A 15,899-nucleotide genomic window follows, 5' to 3' on the forward strand; every position below is an offset into this window, starting at 1 on the left:
GGAAAAGAGGGCGCTTGAACCTATTTTTCTCTCCAAAAGCTTTACATTCGCAGTTAGATTTCCTTTACCTCTCACCAACTCTTAACCAGCTATTCATTCAGTTTTATGGAGGGAGATGCACCGAAAATAAGGGGGAGGGGGAATGAAAGCCCTGCTTGTGTTATACAAGGGGACAAATGTTATATAAAATTACATCCACCACTGAGTCCCAGCATTGCCAAAGGTCAGAGTGCTGACTTTTGATTTATGTTGCCAGTGGGCTAGGGGCAGAGCGCTCGCCTACACGCTGCTGCGCCTCCTCCCTCTCCCTTCTTAATGCCCAGTTGCAATTATTCAATTCAGGGTTAGATTTTAGAATTGGGGGTTAAGGAGCAAAAGCTGCTTCTTCTTCTTCTTCTATTATGAATAAAACTCCCTTATCTAAAACATGATGGTTGTTTAATTCTAGAATGTGTCTTGCGGATATTGTATATTTCCCCCCTTCCCTGATCTGTTCACCGACCAGATGCTAAATTAATAAATGAAAAGTAAGCGGATCCAAATTGTCCAGGCATCTCTTTACACATATGCACCTCTATACACTCTTTCAGATAGATATGAAAGAGGTGGGGGAACTTTTTTTTCTTTGTGAGGAGGGGGGAGGGGAATTAGATTTCAAATAGGCCGAAACCTCTTTGGGAAAATAAATAAATAAAATGTAAGTTTTAATTGTGGCTCAATTACTTTGTCACGGTTTCTTATGATTTATGACCTAGTTTTGGTGCATTTTGACCCAGTTAAAACAGTCATAAATAATAGGAGTGCTGAACCTGATATGAAAAAGGGCTATCGTGGACAAGTGCTGGAAAGTAAGTAAATAATAATAATAACAATAATAATGATTCCGGTTAAAATCCTCAGTATATATGCTGAGTAAATACAAAACGAAGTGTCAATAGCGGTTATATGGGGTTTGATAAGATAAGCAGTGATAAGAGACCAAAGAGGCTTCTTCTGTCTAAGGTTGGAAGCGATACACTTCTGGGATTGAGATCCTAAACACCCTTACCGGGAAGCAAATGCCATAAAAAGCCAATGGTACTTACTTCCAAGTAACCAAGCTGAGGTTCGGCGTATTAAGCGTCTCAGATTTGCATTTTATCAAGACTCTGTACCAAACAAGCCTCTCTCCCTGCAATTAAATCACTTGAGTAGTTCTTCTCGGTGCTTTCTTGCAGTATAGTTATTCCGGAGTTCTGAATAATTTTCTCTTCCCAGGAAATATATATATATTTATATTTTCTTTCACAATGCATTCCGAAATCTTTGGGCTATTTGCCGAAATGATCGACGAAACTCCCCTGGATTTTCTACCCAGAGAAGAGAAAATCTTCGTTTACAAACTTCAGCTCCTGGTTCAAAATGTAGTGTAGTATCTGTTGGTTGGTTTGTTTGTTTTTCCGGTGAGCAGCCCACCCCCAGGTTGCAGAAAGGATTTTCAGGGGAGGGAGGGGCACCCTGAGATATTAATTTATTCCCCAGTATAGTCCAGTTAACTGGAAACATATTTATGCCGCTTGCCTCCCAATGGCATAAATCCAAACATCGTGGTTTCTTAGAAGGGGGAGTATTAAGCAACTGCAGCTATATAAAGTAAAATTAAGATTTATTTATTTTTAAATGATCAGGTTGGATAGAGAAAAGATACACAGCCTAGAACAGAATTCGGGGTGGGGGGTAATTTCACTTATTAAATTAAATAGCCTGTTTAATTTAAATATTCAGGGCTTAGAAATCCACCCCCGCTTCCAACCACAGATCCTTTATCTGATTTACCTCTAAGGTGAAATATGTTATCTCTGCATCAGAACATTGCTCGCCACAAAATTATCCTAAAGTATTTCCGAAGTGTGACAGGGCGCTCCCACCTCGCCATCGCTGCTCGGAATCCCAAGACTGTCTTTGTGGCAAGTGGGGTGCGCGCGCGGTGGATACCCGGATCGTCTTCTGTAATTTGTTCCGGAGAGGGTTTCTCTCTCTGCCACCCGCCTTGCTCCCCACGCAAATCCTCCCCCAGTTTCTTAGCCGGCATCTTGCTCTCTTTTTTTTTTGGTGGCTAAAAAAAATAAAAATGAAAAGTGTAGCATCAGCAGTTCTCAGAAGAAAAGTACGAGGTTGATTATTGACCAAAAGAGGCGTTTTCTCTTCCAGCGCAACTTTCAAGGGGTTGTTTGTAGCAAAAAAACTGCCTACCAGTGAATTTTTTGGGGGCCCCTCCTACGCCGCTCAGCTTTCCCCTTTCAAGTTAGGAGCCGCCGCGATATGCTACGAGGAGCAAGTGTTTTCTGTTGTGAAGCTCTGTTTACAGCTTGGGCGCACGGAGTCATAAATCTTGCCTAGCCATAAATGACAAAAACCATTGGTATGCGTAAGAGGCCACCCTGGCCTTAGAGTCCTTGTGTGTGCATGTGTTTAAATATCCTCTTTCTTCCCCTCCTTTTGCTTTGTTTCTGCTTTAAGGTGACATTGCGGTTTAAAGGGAGCCCTTTGTATTTCTCGCACCTTGGGTTTTATCGAAGGCATGTCAGATTCACACCTAGGCTTTATCCGAGGGCACCGCGGAAGGTCTGAAGCGCCGAGCGGCTCCTTTGTGTTGCCTTAGAAGAGCCTTGATGCTCTCCGTAGGTCCAGCTTGGTTTTGGTTTTTTTTGTTTTGTTTTTGGAACCCAGAAGCATTCTGCTGGCTAAACCTCGCGACATTTGGTTTGGTGGTTGGAAGGGAATAAAGAAATGGTTAGGAGAAGGGAGACTAGGACAAAGACTAAGAGGGGGCGGCGGAAGAGAACTGAAGTTCACAGAACCAAACATCCACGCCCATCAGCATGCAACCACAACATTACATATGTCTGTGTGCGTATTTTTATAAATACGCACGGAGAGGTGTGTCTTTATGGATGAAAAGACTTTCATGGTGGCCTCTCTGAACGCATTTACAGAGGTCCTCCACGCACACCTAGGCTTCAGAAAGTCTAGGAGCCCCTCCAAATTATTTAGAACCCGAGTCCTATATGTTTCTGCCGCGGAAGGATGCGCAGCTTCCCCGTTCGATCCTAACGATGTTTGCTCGCCAGTAAACCCCGTCGATTTCAATTCGATCGGCTTTCACCTAAGCACCCTTTAGGAGTAGGTTTGCCTGTCTCAGTTCCATTGATCTGAACAGAGACAAACATGCCAGCAATTCGGTTCTAACTGGGAACGGAGTCTTTATGGGAGTGACATCCCATTTGCGCGGGATTCAATGGCAAAAAAAGAAATCGCCCCTCGGTGTTGAATCTTTGCGGCTTGTTTGCGTACCACGGTCGCGTGGGTATCCCGCATCCAGTTGCGCGCGTTAATGTAAGCCTAGGGGAAGGGCATGTGTGTGTGTAGATGCGTCCTTACATGGGCATCTGGCTGCGGTTGCCTATCTCGGGTGAGCGCGCCCGTTCATCATCCCGAAATGTCATTACTTTAATCGTTCCTTTGAAACGCTGTCTAGATTGGCCTGGGTGGTAGACAGATCAGAGGGCTCCTGGTTTATTACAAAGGGGAGCACCGGAGCCTTGCAGGAGTTCCAGGTTTTCGGCCCCTTCTGCACGTCCAAAAGAGTCCATATCTACCATAAGCACCTTCATATAACGTGGAAATACGCGCGCGCGCGCATATATATCAACAATCCGGTCTAGGGAGGGTGACCCCTTTGTGAGCATCCTTTGTCTTCATTTGCATAATTTCCCTGGCCTTCAGTGCCGCCCCGGCGCTTGCCTCCCTCCCTCTTTCTTCGCCCTCCCTCCCTTCCCGCTCCCCACCCCCCACTCTGCTCGCCTGCCTGCCCCGGACTTCCCGAGGCAGCTGCCTTACCCCCCCTTCAAACAAACGCCCCCTTGGGCGCACAAAGATTTCAGAAGAAACATCCCTGCTGCTTTTTTTTTTTCCTGTAGAAAATCTGGTCAAGGTGGGAGAAGCCGGGCTCCGGTAGCCTGGGGAGGCTCTCGATCGCGGCCAGGCCCCGAGGAGCGTGGGGAGGTGGAGGTAGGGGCTGGAGCGAAGTAAAGGCTCGCGCGGGGCGAGGAGGGGCGGGTGGCTCTCCGTCAGAGGCGAGCTGGAGAAAGATCCCCTTGCGCGCGTGCCCTCTTCCTGATCAAGGCAGGGCTGCTCCCATCTGTACTCGTGGGCTCGTCCTGGTGGAGATGAGTTGAGCTGGGACCCATCCCGGAGAAGCTGAGGGGACTTGCTTGGGGAGGGGGACTCGCGAGGTGGAGTGGGGGGGGCAGTGGATTGAGGAGAAGAGTCGTGCTCCCAGGGCTGGCGGGGAGCGACTGTCGCCGAGCCTCCAAAGAGCAAAATGCGGGCTTCCGCCTCAGTCGTCAGAAGTTAAGGTAAGCAGGCCACAAATACGCTGCTATCAGTGGTGAATGGCGGAGTTTATGTCCTGGTGATTTATGACCAGAGACTTAAATCTCGGTTCAAGAAGAGTTCACAGGCTGGAGCTTCCTTCCAGGCAGTGACGGATAGACCCTGGTGCTTCGAGTTCAGGCCACTTGCCCACCCCCTCCCCTCCACTTTCCCTTTATCTGGCAGGAAATCTTGGGGCGAAGGGAAGGTGGGTGAGAGGGGGTGCCCGCCTGGATTGAGTAGGGTGAAGGGAAAAGACGGGAGCGCGAGAAAGAAACAGCTCGAGATTGGTCGCCGCAGCTCGCTCCACGAGCCAGTTGAGGAGCATTGAAACTTTTAGGCCCGTTCAGTCTCCCTGTTTTCCAACCAGGACTGTATCGGCTCATGTCCAGGCAACCCGCCTTTTTCTGAGCTGCGGATCGAGGCGTGGAAGGGAGGAGGGTTTTGTTGTTGTTGTTGTTTAAAAAAAACTGAGTGTGGGGTGGGAGAAGCAATAGGGAGACTTCCCTAACCAAGCAAAAGTTTCCACCAAAGCTTCCTAGTGTTTCTAAGGAGCTAGGAAAGTCCTAATTGATGAGGGTATTTTATTTGCAAGAGCCGGTCTAGTCTTCTTGCTCACCTCTTGGGACACTTTTGGATCCTGAGATAGTACAATCCTGCGCACATTTCTTCCTGTTAAGGGTGTCCAACCGAATAGAGTGGGACTTACTTCCCGGTTAAATAGACATTGGATCGCCCTATAAGGCAGCGAGAGTAAACTCCATGCAACTCCAAGGAACTTACTTTGGAGTAAGCTTATGTAAGACTGGGCTGCGTATGATCCCATGATAAGCAAACAAGTTTTTATGAAGTCTGCTGGCCAAGTCACTGGGTTGCGTGACAAACTTCTGCGCGGCCTAATTTTGCTTGTAACCTGTTCCTCCCCGCCAGTTTCCTTTTGTCTATCATCTGGGCATCATCATCAGCAATAGGCAAATGATATGAAGGGTGCATTTTACTTTGAATTGATAACACAGTATAAGATGTGATCCGGAGCCACGTCCTTTCGTGGAAGTTTTGCCCATGATTTCAACCGGAGTTGTTTATTAGCCCCCCTCCTTTCATTGTTTGAGAATACTTAGGTTTACCTTTGCTCGGAGTGGGCTGCTGATATTAAGGATGAGAATTGCCTTATTCCTCTCACTTCACACTCCTCCTCCTGAGCTGGTTCTCGCCTCTCTGCCAAAGCTTACAAGAACAAAACTTAAATGCCTGGGACAGCGTGGAAATATTATGAATTTGATCAAACGGGAACCACGATCCTAACAGACCCCACCACCTAATTTGTGGTTCACAGAAGATAACAGGCCTCTGCAAAGGAAGCCCGGAAATTAGCAGAATGATGAGAAGACAAATAGCAACTGTAGGATCTACAATCAAGGTTTTTTGTTTTTGTTTGTTAGGTATTTTAGGTTTAAGTCGATTCACTCTCAAACTGGAGGAAATCAGTTTATGGCTGGATTGTGTTCAGGGGCTACAGTTTCTAAACTGCAGCCAAAGGAAGTTAATTGCCTACATTTTTAGCTCTTAACCGCCGGGTTAAGAAAGGACTTGATTACTGTTTAAATAATAATAAGAATCAAAAGGCAGCTGCCATCTGTAAGGGGTTTATTAAATTAGTTTGTCTCTACAATGTGCCTTGTTTTCTAAGGAAACGAGTGTGGACTGAAATGCTAACACATGTAATGAATTTGAGTGGGTGCCTAGGGTGCTGTGTAATGTTTTCTTCAAGAATATAAGCCTTGGCACAAGACCATCTTGGCGTAGAAGAGGGAACCGAGGGTGTTTTGTAAGGAGTTGGGGAGAGGGAAACTATGAAGGTGCGGATAGATGGGTTTTGATATCGGGGTTTGGCCGGCCTGTTAAAAAAAAAAAAGTTCTTAGATGGCAGATAAAATTCCTGGGAATGGAAGCCCATCTCTAACCTCGATTGTACTCATGCAGGTAAACACTGTGGAGTGAACAGAAAAACATTCGCCTGGGTTGTAGGAGCCTTCTGCGGTTTTGTGTGTCCATTCTCCTTTTCCCAGCCAAATGACCCTCATACATCAAATTACATAGCAGTTCCAAAGACAGAGCCTATTATCGTTAAGTTGGTAGGAAAGTTCAATCCGTGGTCATGGAGATGAACGCTGGTTTTTCAGGTTCCTGGTGTGTGTCTTTCCCCCAATCCATCATGTTTGAGCAGGTAGAATTTGGGTATATTACATGAAGGGGTTTGGGGGAGGGGGAAGTGAAGATACTGAATGATAATATTTTAAAAGTTCATATGTGCCTAATATACCCCCGAAATAGTTATTAGCTGTTCCCGCAGAACGCAACGGACAGAAATAATATACAGTACAGGCCCGAGGGTGCGAAGGAAACGTCCCACAAAAGCAGGTCTAGCTGAAAGGCCGCCTCGGATTATTATGTTTGGTTACATGTTGAGGCTGTTTGATCCTGGAGGCCAGATTTGTGTCTCTGTCTAAAGGCGCAGCAGTTAAAGCTAATTTATGCGCAGGAAGTTGGCTGGTTATTAAACTGCGAAGGAGAAGGGTTTCCCTCGTCGTTGTGCTGTTTCATCACACGAGGGCCATTATGGGTTGCATTTGTCAAACGTTTCCTAGCAAACAGTTCATGTGTTCGAATCCCTCGAGTGCCAGAACGTTGAGTAGCCCTTCACGGGGAATGCGATACAGTTATTTATGGGTCTTCTAGCTTTCCCTTTTCTTTTTTGCTTTTTTAAAAAAATGCAATTCAAAATGATGTTTGCTTAATAATAAAAAAGGAGGGGGAGCAAAAAAAATAGTCTAAAGAGGAAAGAGCTACGGATTTGCTCATTATTTTGGGGGTGGGGCGGGGAGAAAATATCACTTTCCCACGGTGACCACAAGTTTACTCTGGTCGTTCTTATCTAGAGACTCTCCCTTTAAATAACCTACGAAGTCCCTTTCCTGAGAATTGATAAATTGGTTCTTAGAGTAAGGGTGGGGTGCGTGTGTGTAGATTTTTATCTCTCTCTCTCTCTCTCTGTCTCTGTGTGTGTGTGACTGTGTGTATACACACACACAAATATAGATATGAAAACCCTAGAAAACTACACTCTCCCGGAGCAGTAAAGCACACAGTACCGGCTGCCTAGTAAATCCCAGCCACTATCGAAATTCTCTTCGCCCTCCAGGCCAAGTCATGCTGCTAAATATTGCTGACCACTTTTTCTCTTATGGCTTTCATGTCACTTAGCTATTGAAAGTAAGATGGATTTGTACTATTTCTTCACTCTCCTGTGCTTTCCCTACACCCTAGGTCTACCAGGACGGGCCATTGGAGGAAAAACGTCACGTGACAGAGGGGTGCCAATGTTATTCTTTAAGGGTGTCAAGACCCTGTCAGTTTGTGAAATAAATATTGGGAAACAACGAAATGCAAAAAGCGACCTACTACGACAGCTCTGCGATCTATGGCGGCTATCCTTACCAAGGAGCAAATGGTTTCGCTTACAATGCTAGTCAACAGCAATATCCTCCTCCGCCTCCTTCTTCCTCGCTGGTGGAAACGGAGTACCATCGACCGGCCTGCTCTTTACAGTCCCCCGGAGGCGGCGGCGGCGGCGGCAGCACCACCGTGTCCCACCACAAGGCCAATGAAATCAATGAGAGTTGTATGAGGACCATCACCAGCCAGTCTCTCCAGCCCCCGGTCCTTTCAGAGCAGCCTCAGCAGCAGCCTCCAGCCCCCCAGCAAGCACCACCACCTCCACCCCCCTCTGTGTCACCACCTCAGAATGCCACCACTAATGCCGCCCCGCCTAGCGCCACCAAGAGCTCCATCTTGAACTCGCCCACCATGTCCAAGCAAATATTCCCCTGGATGAAAGAGTCTCGACAAAACACCAAGCAGAAAAACAGCGGCTCCAGTTCAGGTATGGCAAAAGGAGGAGGGCTAGTAGAGATTAACCGAGCGGATGTACTTACAGGCAGCCGCATCCACCAAGCCCTTAAGCAGAAGTTATTCAGATCCTTGACTTCTAGGTGTTTCATTAGTCTGGCAGGAATGGTTTAGATTCCCCACTCCCCAGATATTTCACTTGGAAATTGGAAACACACACAAATGGCTTGAGATCAGAAAAATTGCCTTATCTATAGCTACACACAGAGATTCTATATCTATATCTATATCTATATCTATATCTATATCTATATCTATATCTATATCTATATCTATATCTATATCTATATCTATATCTATATCTATATCTATATCTATATCTATATCTATATCTATATCACACATACACACAGCAAAAGATAGATAAGCAAATGCATACATACATACAGCTACATGTGCACATATTTAGGTAGGTGTGTGTGTGTGTGTGTGTGTGCGCGCACACACACACACACACACACACATCTAAAGAGGCTGATCTCCAGAAAGAGGAGGATGCCTGAAGTTTGGTTGCTTTGCATGACCTCTGTTAAACTCTTGCAAAAGAATGTGAAGTTGCTTAGCTTCCAAGCTCTTCTCTTTGCAGACTTTGAGATGACTGTAACAGGCACCTCTGAGTCCTCAGCATTCCATAGACAACCCGCCCCCTCCTTCTTTCTGCTTCTATTAAATCATGTCCAGATACAAAGGTCCAAGGCCTATCTTCAACCAGTGGCAAGACCTGTGTGCCCCTCTCTCTCTCTCTCTCTCTCTCTCTCTCTCTCTCTCTCTCTTTCTTTTCTTTTTTGGCACAGTGCTACAGTCAGAAGACAGTGACCTATCCCTGCTGAAGTGTAATGAGAATAAAATAGCTCATCATTATCTGCAGTCAAGATCAATGCTTTGTTTGATATTCATAACCTCTTTTGATTTTAGCGCACAGACTGGCAACCTTACAAGCACCGTAAACAAAGCTTAGGTTTCTTTAGCACTTTGCAGGCAGGTCCATAAATACATTATGGGTGGATTATAGTGTTTATCAACAGTGCTATTACATAAGTAAACCCAAATCGATGAGAAAAGTATTAGCGTCAGTCTCCCCAGGCATTTGGCTCCTGTTTACCACTTACTTCCTCAATTTATCTTGTGCTGTGAAAATAGATTCTAAAATTTTTGCAAATGTTTTATTTGATGCATTTCTAATACTGTTACAGTGGTGTATCAACACTGACAAGCCTGATTATTTGATATGTACTGTGGTTTAAACTGTATATTTATCTACATGCATATTATATCATCTAGGACCCTGGCTCTGATCCATAAACCCCGGGCAGTCAAAGTACTAAGGGTGGCAGCCTAATTCTAAACATGTCAACCTGGAAGTCAACCCTGCTCAGTTTAATAGGCCTTGCTTATTAGTAAATATGCAGAGGACTGCAGACATACCTCACTAGGTGCAACTGTTGGAAGGACAGTCCCACAGAACTGAATGTAATGTAGGCTTGATACTAAACTTGGAAGCAAATTCCTGGAATTCTGTGGGGCTTAGGAACTCTGCTTAACAGTGTATTCCTATACCTATCTACCTAGGAGGAATCCCACTGAGTTCAATGGGGACTTTTCCCAAGTAAGAAGGTATAGGATTAAAGCCAAAATCTCATGGAGTTTGATGTGACTTCAGAAATATTTCACTTATTTGGATTGTGCACTCAACGAAGGCTGAATACATTTTGGAAAATGTCCAAGTGTCCCCACTCCCAACCCACCATGGTGGTAAAAAAACCCAGCACAATGAATTGAACAATTAACCATTTTGCTGCCCTTTAATGGTACCCTAAAATCACTGCCTACAGCAGGCCCCTTTGTCCCTCCCAGTCACAGAGCTGGCCCTGTGTTCCTATCCATTCCATTCACTTGAGTGTGTCCAAGCTGGCTTTAAGCCAAGTAATTCTTCACTGGTGTGTGGAGCTGGCAGCCAGGCTGGTTTTATATTTGGGGAAGGAAGTGGATGGAGTATGGATGTTTGTCTTTGGCTTTTTGTATTCTGATTCTCGGCGTATTGACATAGATACCTATCTTGTTATACTTAATGGAATATACCTTTTGAAGTTCTCTGGACCTCTCTGAATGTCAGCCGCATTATCCTGACCCCACCAAAGTCAATGGGACTTTTGCGGTTGATTCTAAAAGAGTCAAGTTTTCTCTTCTCTAAAGTTCCATATGAAAGAAATAATTCAACCTACCACTTCAATTGCCCTTTCATTCAATTACTTGGGAGTAATCCAATTCATATAGCAAACAACTTTTGTTTTAGCGGTTTGGGAGCTGACAACATGTAACCCCAAAATCCATACCTTTATTTGCCATGGTGTTTATCTTTCCCATGAAAGCATGGTTTCTGGTCAGATGCATTTCTAGTGGTTTTCAAAGACCGCGTCTCTGATCCTACAGAGATACAGGCAATTTGCATATATTGGTGCAGTAAATGACTGTCACTTGAGCATATCTTTGGTCACAGCAGACAACCTCATGTGTGGAAGAGACAATGCTACCACTAGGCCAGGGGTAGGCAACCTTCTCAATCTGGCCTGCGGACGGTTGGGGAATCAGGGTGTTTTTACATGAGTAGAAGGTGTCCTTTTATTTAAAATGCATCTCTGGGTTATTTGTGGGGCATAGGAATTCGTTCATATTTTTTTTCAAAACGTAGTCTGGCCCACCACATGGTCTGAGAGACGGTGGACAGGCCCACGGCTGAAAAAGGTTGCTGACCCCTGCACTAGGCCCTGCAATGTACTAGCTCAGGCAAGGCTGATTGATGATTACTGGTTGTTGTGTGTTCAGGTGCCCCCATACTCACTTTGTTCTTTGTGTGATTTGCATAGGTGAGAGTTGTGCTGGTGATAAAAGCCCCCCAGGGCAAGCTTCCTCTAAAAGAGCCCGCACGGCTTACACAAGTGCCCAGCTGGTAGAACTGGAAAAGGAGTTTCACTTCAATAGATACCTTTGCAGGCCAAGAAGGGTAGAGATGGCTAACTTGCTCAACCTCACAGAAAGACAGATCAAAATATGGTTCCAAAACCGCAGGATGAAATACAAAAAGGATCAGAAGGGCAAAGGCATGATGACCTCTTCAGGAGGACAGTCCCCCAGCAGAAGTCCTGTCCCTCCGGCTGCTGGAGGATACCTGAACTCTATGCATTCCCTAGTAAACAGTGTTCCATATGAACCCCAGTCACCGCCATCCTTCAGCAAGCCTCATCAGAACACCTATGGCATCCCTACATCATATCCGGCTCCTCTCAATAACTGCCCGCCTCCACAAAAGAGATATACCGGAACTGCAGCAGTGACTCCTGAATATGACCCTCATCCTCTTCAAGGGAATGGCTATGGCAATCCACATATACAGGGAAGCCCCGTCTATGTTGGGGGCAATTATGTGGACACCATGGCAAATTCTGGGCCTTCCATCTTTGGTCTGACTCACCTCCCTCATCCTTCCTCTGCCAACATGGACTACAGTGGGCCAATGGGCAACAATCATCACCATGGACCGTGTGACCCACACCCAACATATACAGACCTTACTTCTCACCATCCTTCTCAGGGAAGAATTCAGGAAGCGCCCAAACTGACCCATCTGTAATATACCACCAGTTACTTAGTGGATCATAAAAGTCCCCCAGCCTTTTTTAAAAAAAAGAAAAAGGGAAAAAGAAGGAAAAGAAAAGAAAAATACTTTAAATTCCTCCCCCTGCCCTTTCTGTTTTGCTTCTGTTTTCTTTTCTTTTGGTAAAAAAAAAAAAAGCATTTTCTAGTTTATGTGACGTAGCAATATCTGTTGCGTGAATTGCTCCCTAGTTTCAATAGTGGACATTTATCTCCTTGAACTCTTTGCCTTGTGTTCTCCCTTTGAGAGTATACATAGGCTTTCTACTCTTAACTTCAACACTTTTATCAAAACAGGGTATATGAACAAATTTTCTATACAGATGGTTCTTAAATGTGAATTTGTTCGTACAGAATCAATCCCAACCGGGGAAGCATTTTTATTTTAATTGCACTTCTTTTAAATAGCGAGAAAGAAATAAAAAGGCGCTTGAACAGGGGCTCCCTGAGCGAACTTATTAATACGTGTACGTCTTTCAACGTGTGTATGCTGGTGAACTTTCAGATTTATTTATATTTTTTTGCAAACTTTGAATAATCTAAGTGTTTAAATTTTTTTATTTATCCCCATCTGTTCATATTTATATATATAAATATATTAAAAAAAATAAACTTCTGTACCCTGAATATTCAGGAGATATTTACCTGGCTGTATGTTAAATGACATACATAGGAAATATCATTTGGAAGGGGGGAACTTAAACTCCTTTATTTAAAAAGAAGAAGGAAAAAAAATGCAATAAAATCTGGAAAATAAACAGCAGGCCGCCACAGGAACAGAAGCGGGTGCCTGTTAACATCGAACTAAAGGGAAATGTGTAAACCTGAACGAGAACAACACAAAGCTAGATTTTGTTTTGAAAGTTATACATTCCTTGCTGCTCACATTCTGGAAAAAAAATAAAGTTTTTATTCTGAATAATACAGACTTAAGATATGATCATTTGATTTTAGAAAGGGGGAAAAAAGCGAGAGAGAAAGAGAACAAGGACTGACGCCCTTGGAGCTTTTAAATACATAAATCTCCAATATCCAACCTTCAGGTCTCCTCTGTTTCTCTGAGCTTTCAAAGCTTAGAAGGCTTACACATTTTTGTCTCCCCACTCCTCAAAAAACAACAACAGTGGGGAGAATTGGAGCATTGAAAATATCCAAGATGGAAAAAGATCCGCCCTTTCCGACCATAGCTCGAGGACTGCAGTTCTCCAGACGTTTTTCATAAACGCAGCCCATAGGTAGCTGTGGCAGCTTGTTCGTTTTTTGTTGCATTCATTGTGGTCAAAGGGAAGCGGAGGAAGGGGTGGAGGTGGGGAAGAGAAACTGTGTCCCTCATGTCTGGAGCGATATGCTGTAAATCAAGCTCAGGTGGCTGCGCCGCCTCTGCAGAAGGGAATCTTCTCCTGAGGCCGCAGGATGAGCTGGGTCCCGCTTGCAGGCTGTTCTCCCTCTCGCCATGTTGGGTCCACTCTCTGCTGGAGGAAGCCAGCCGTTCCTAATGGGAGAAAAGGCTCTCCTCGCCTCCGCACTGGGGACCTTTGAGCCGATCGGCAGCTCGCTACTCCCACACTTATAAGCTCCTCTCGGGAACCAAAACGGACAATTCAGCGACTGTTTATGCTGAGTGATGGGGGAAATATTTTTTTAAAAAAATGAAAAGGAAGGGGTGGGGATTTGGAGAAAAGAAAAAGAGGCGAAATTAAATAAACTTAAGGCTAAAAAAAACGAAGACTCGTGTAGTTAGACTCATATTTGATATGGCACGAATTCAAAAGCACATTTGTTTACAGGCAAAATACAATTCATCACCCTAATAATGAAGGGACAGATACAGCAATAATAAATCAGGCCTGTTTGCCAAGCGATCTGGCCCATCCCCGGGGTTGAAAGAGAGAGTTTGTTCCTTATGGTCTTCTCCACGAACTGAGCTGCTCAACTGCGGTCTTAGAAATTGAAGGGCTTTAATAATCTTTGCACGACTTGTTAATCGAGCGTCCTTTCCCATCCTGCACCCCCACCCACGTCTTTTCTAGATTGGGTGGGCGAGGTGAGGCAATCGCATGTAAATCTTCTATTGTGGGAGGGGGGAGGGGAAATAAAATAAATGAAATCCTTTCTTTCCGAAATACCTTTTGATATATCCATAGCAAATTGGTCTCGAAGACCCTCATGCATGGATCTGCGCTAATAAACGAGTTATAATAAATCCAAACAGTAAACAGATAATTTAAAGCTGCGGGGCTTATTTGTTGTAGCAATTGGGTTTCGGATTCTAAAAACACCGGTATACACAATAGTGCATTTAGAGGGGAACGATTCCACATTCAGCATCTGTTATGTCAATCTGAAGGAGATTGTCGCCATGTTGGTCACCTTGGTAGAAATATTATTCATCTCTTCTCTTTTTCACAGTCTTAAGAAGCTTCCTGATTTCTTGTCCCAATAACATTGCTACCCCCAATATAAAAAAAATAAACACAAGGCGTAGCTAACTACAATGCAAAGAAAGGTAATTATTTTGCCATCCATACAAACCTTATTATAGCTTGAGTTAGGCAAGTCCCATATATACTTACAGCGACGCGCTCCAGACTGCAGAAAGGCTGCACCCAGCCTTTTAAAACTCATTAATCTGTTTTTAAAGAGTCTTATAATGGGGAAAAAAACTCCCAAATTGGAGCTCCGGAATGCAGCATTTAGAGAAAGATGAAGCGAAAATGGATCGTGGTGGATATTCTCCTGTTCAAAATTAATTTGAGAGATGATGCCTTATATCAGTGGCGAATAGCTGACTGTTTGGGTATTGAAAACCAACCTTTTAAGACAATTTTCTGGGAAGGGGAAGTCAAAAAGCATATATTTTCTCCTCGTGAATTTTTTTTTAACAGGAAAGGGGTCACCTAAATTTTCTCCCAGCACTCCCTCGACTGTATCACATACTGTTCGGATTTCATTTAGAGAAACAACAATTTTGCTTTTGTTGTTGTTTTGGTTTTGCAGAGGGTTTTGAGTGGAGGGCATGGGGTTTTTTTTTGTTGGCCAGCCTCTTTGTTCCAGGTGTTTTTTCTATTAGGCTGCCCACCCCAAAATGCTGGCCCTAACCCTCCCACGCCGATTTGACTCACAAAGCCTTCCTGGACCCAACTGCCCCAGCCTTCTCCCACGTTCGCCTTTCCTCCTAGCGGGTCCTCGAACAAACCCTCCCACCCATTTCACTTCTAGCACCTATATTCTATAGGGGTGGGGAGTAAAGATTTAAAAAAACAAAAACAAACAAAAACAAAACCCCAGGATCGGAGCTGTCTTTCAGGGTAATGCGAAAAAGAGCAAGATCCCCCACCCTTAATACAGGAAAATAAAATCCATTTGTGGAGCAGAAACAGCCTCGCCGTCCTCTTTTTCCTTGTTTACTCGCGTTTCTTGCTCTCTCTCTCTTTTCCCTCTTCTTTTCTCAGCCACATTTGATCTGGGAAAGAGCAAGAAGCTTCAAATGTGTTCTTAAAGGCCAGAAGCTGTCAAAGCGTTTGGCCCGGGAAGATTGATCGCGCGCAGGCTTCAGCGGATCTTTGTTTGGAGTAAAAGCAAGAAAATTAAAAAGAGAGAGAGAGAGAGGAAAGAAATCCAGCCTACATCTTCCAACAGCATGTATATTTGTAAGGCACCCTTTTCCATCCTCCCTCCCTCCCCTCCCTCCTTCCTTCCTTTCCTGTCAAAGATGCATTAAATAGCAACCCCAATCTACATTTTTTTAAAAAAAATGTGAACAAATTATTGCAATATCTCGGCCCCTCCCCCACCCTTCCTCAGCCCCTGATCCATATTGTGGGAGTTTATTTGCTTGAAATAAAAAAGGGGTTTCGTTGCTTTTT

At 44.5% G+C, this 15,899-nt stretch overlaps 1 protein-coding gene and 1 long non-coding RNA gene across 6 annotated transcripts in view; one reads left to right on the forward strand and one right to left on the reverse strand.

Moving 5' to 3' along the window:
* HOXA3 (homeobox A3) overlaps positions 1 to 12,955 on the forward strand; it is an 18,569-nt gene extending 5,614 nt beyond the window's left edge. For 4 of the 5 annotated variants that reach the window (XM_083578809.1, XM_083578813.1, XM_083578812.1 and 1 more), the window contains exons 2-3: positions 7,741 to 8,356; positions 11,247 to 12,955. In XM_083578809.1, the coding sequence (XP_083434935.1) occupies positions 7,858 to 8,356; positions 11,247 to 12,010 (1,263 nt within the window). In that variant the 5' untranslated portion in view covers positions 7,741 to 7,857 and the 3' untranslated portion in view covers positions 12,011 to 12,955. Of the gene's footprint in view, positions 1 to 4,264; positions 4,398 to 7,740; positions 8,357 to 11,246 lie in introns of those variants that run through there. The other variant, XM_083578811.1, reaches the window with a different exon arrangement.
* Positions 12,927 to 15,895, reverse strand: LOC310745853. Its single transcript, XR_014540387.1, has 2 exons — positions 14,607 to 15,895; positions 12,927 to 13,650 (listed from the first exon to the last, which is right to left on the reverse strand). It is a non-coding gene; the product is annotated as an uncharacterized lncRNA (long non-coding RNA).
* Between the last annotated feature and the right edge of the window lie 4 nt (positions 15,896 to 15,899).

This window comes from Podarcis filfolensis (genome assembly GCF_964270895.1).
Source record: "Podarcis filfolensis genome assembly, chromosome: 12".
In the NCBI taxonomy this organism is placed as follows: domain Eukaryota; kingdom Metazoa; phylum Chordata; class Lepidosauria; order Squamata; family Lacertidae; genus Podarcis; species Podarcis filfolensis.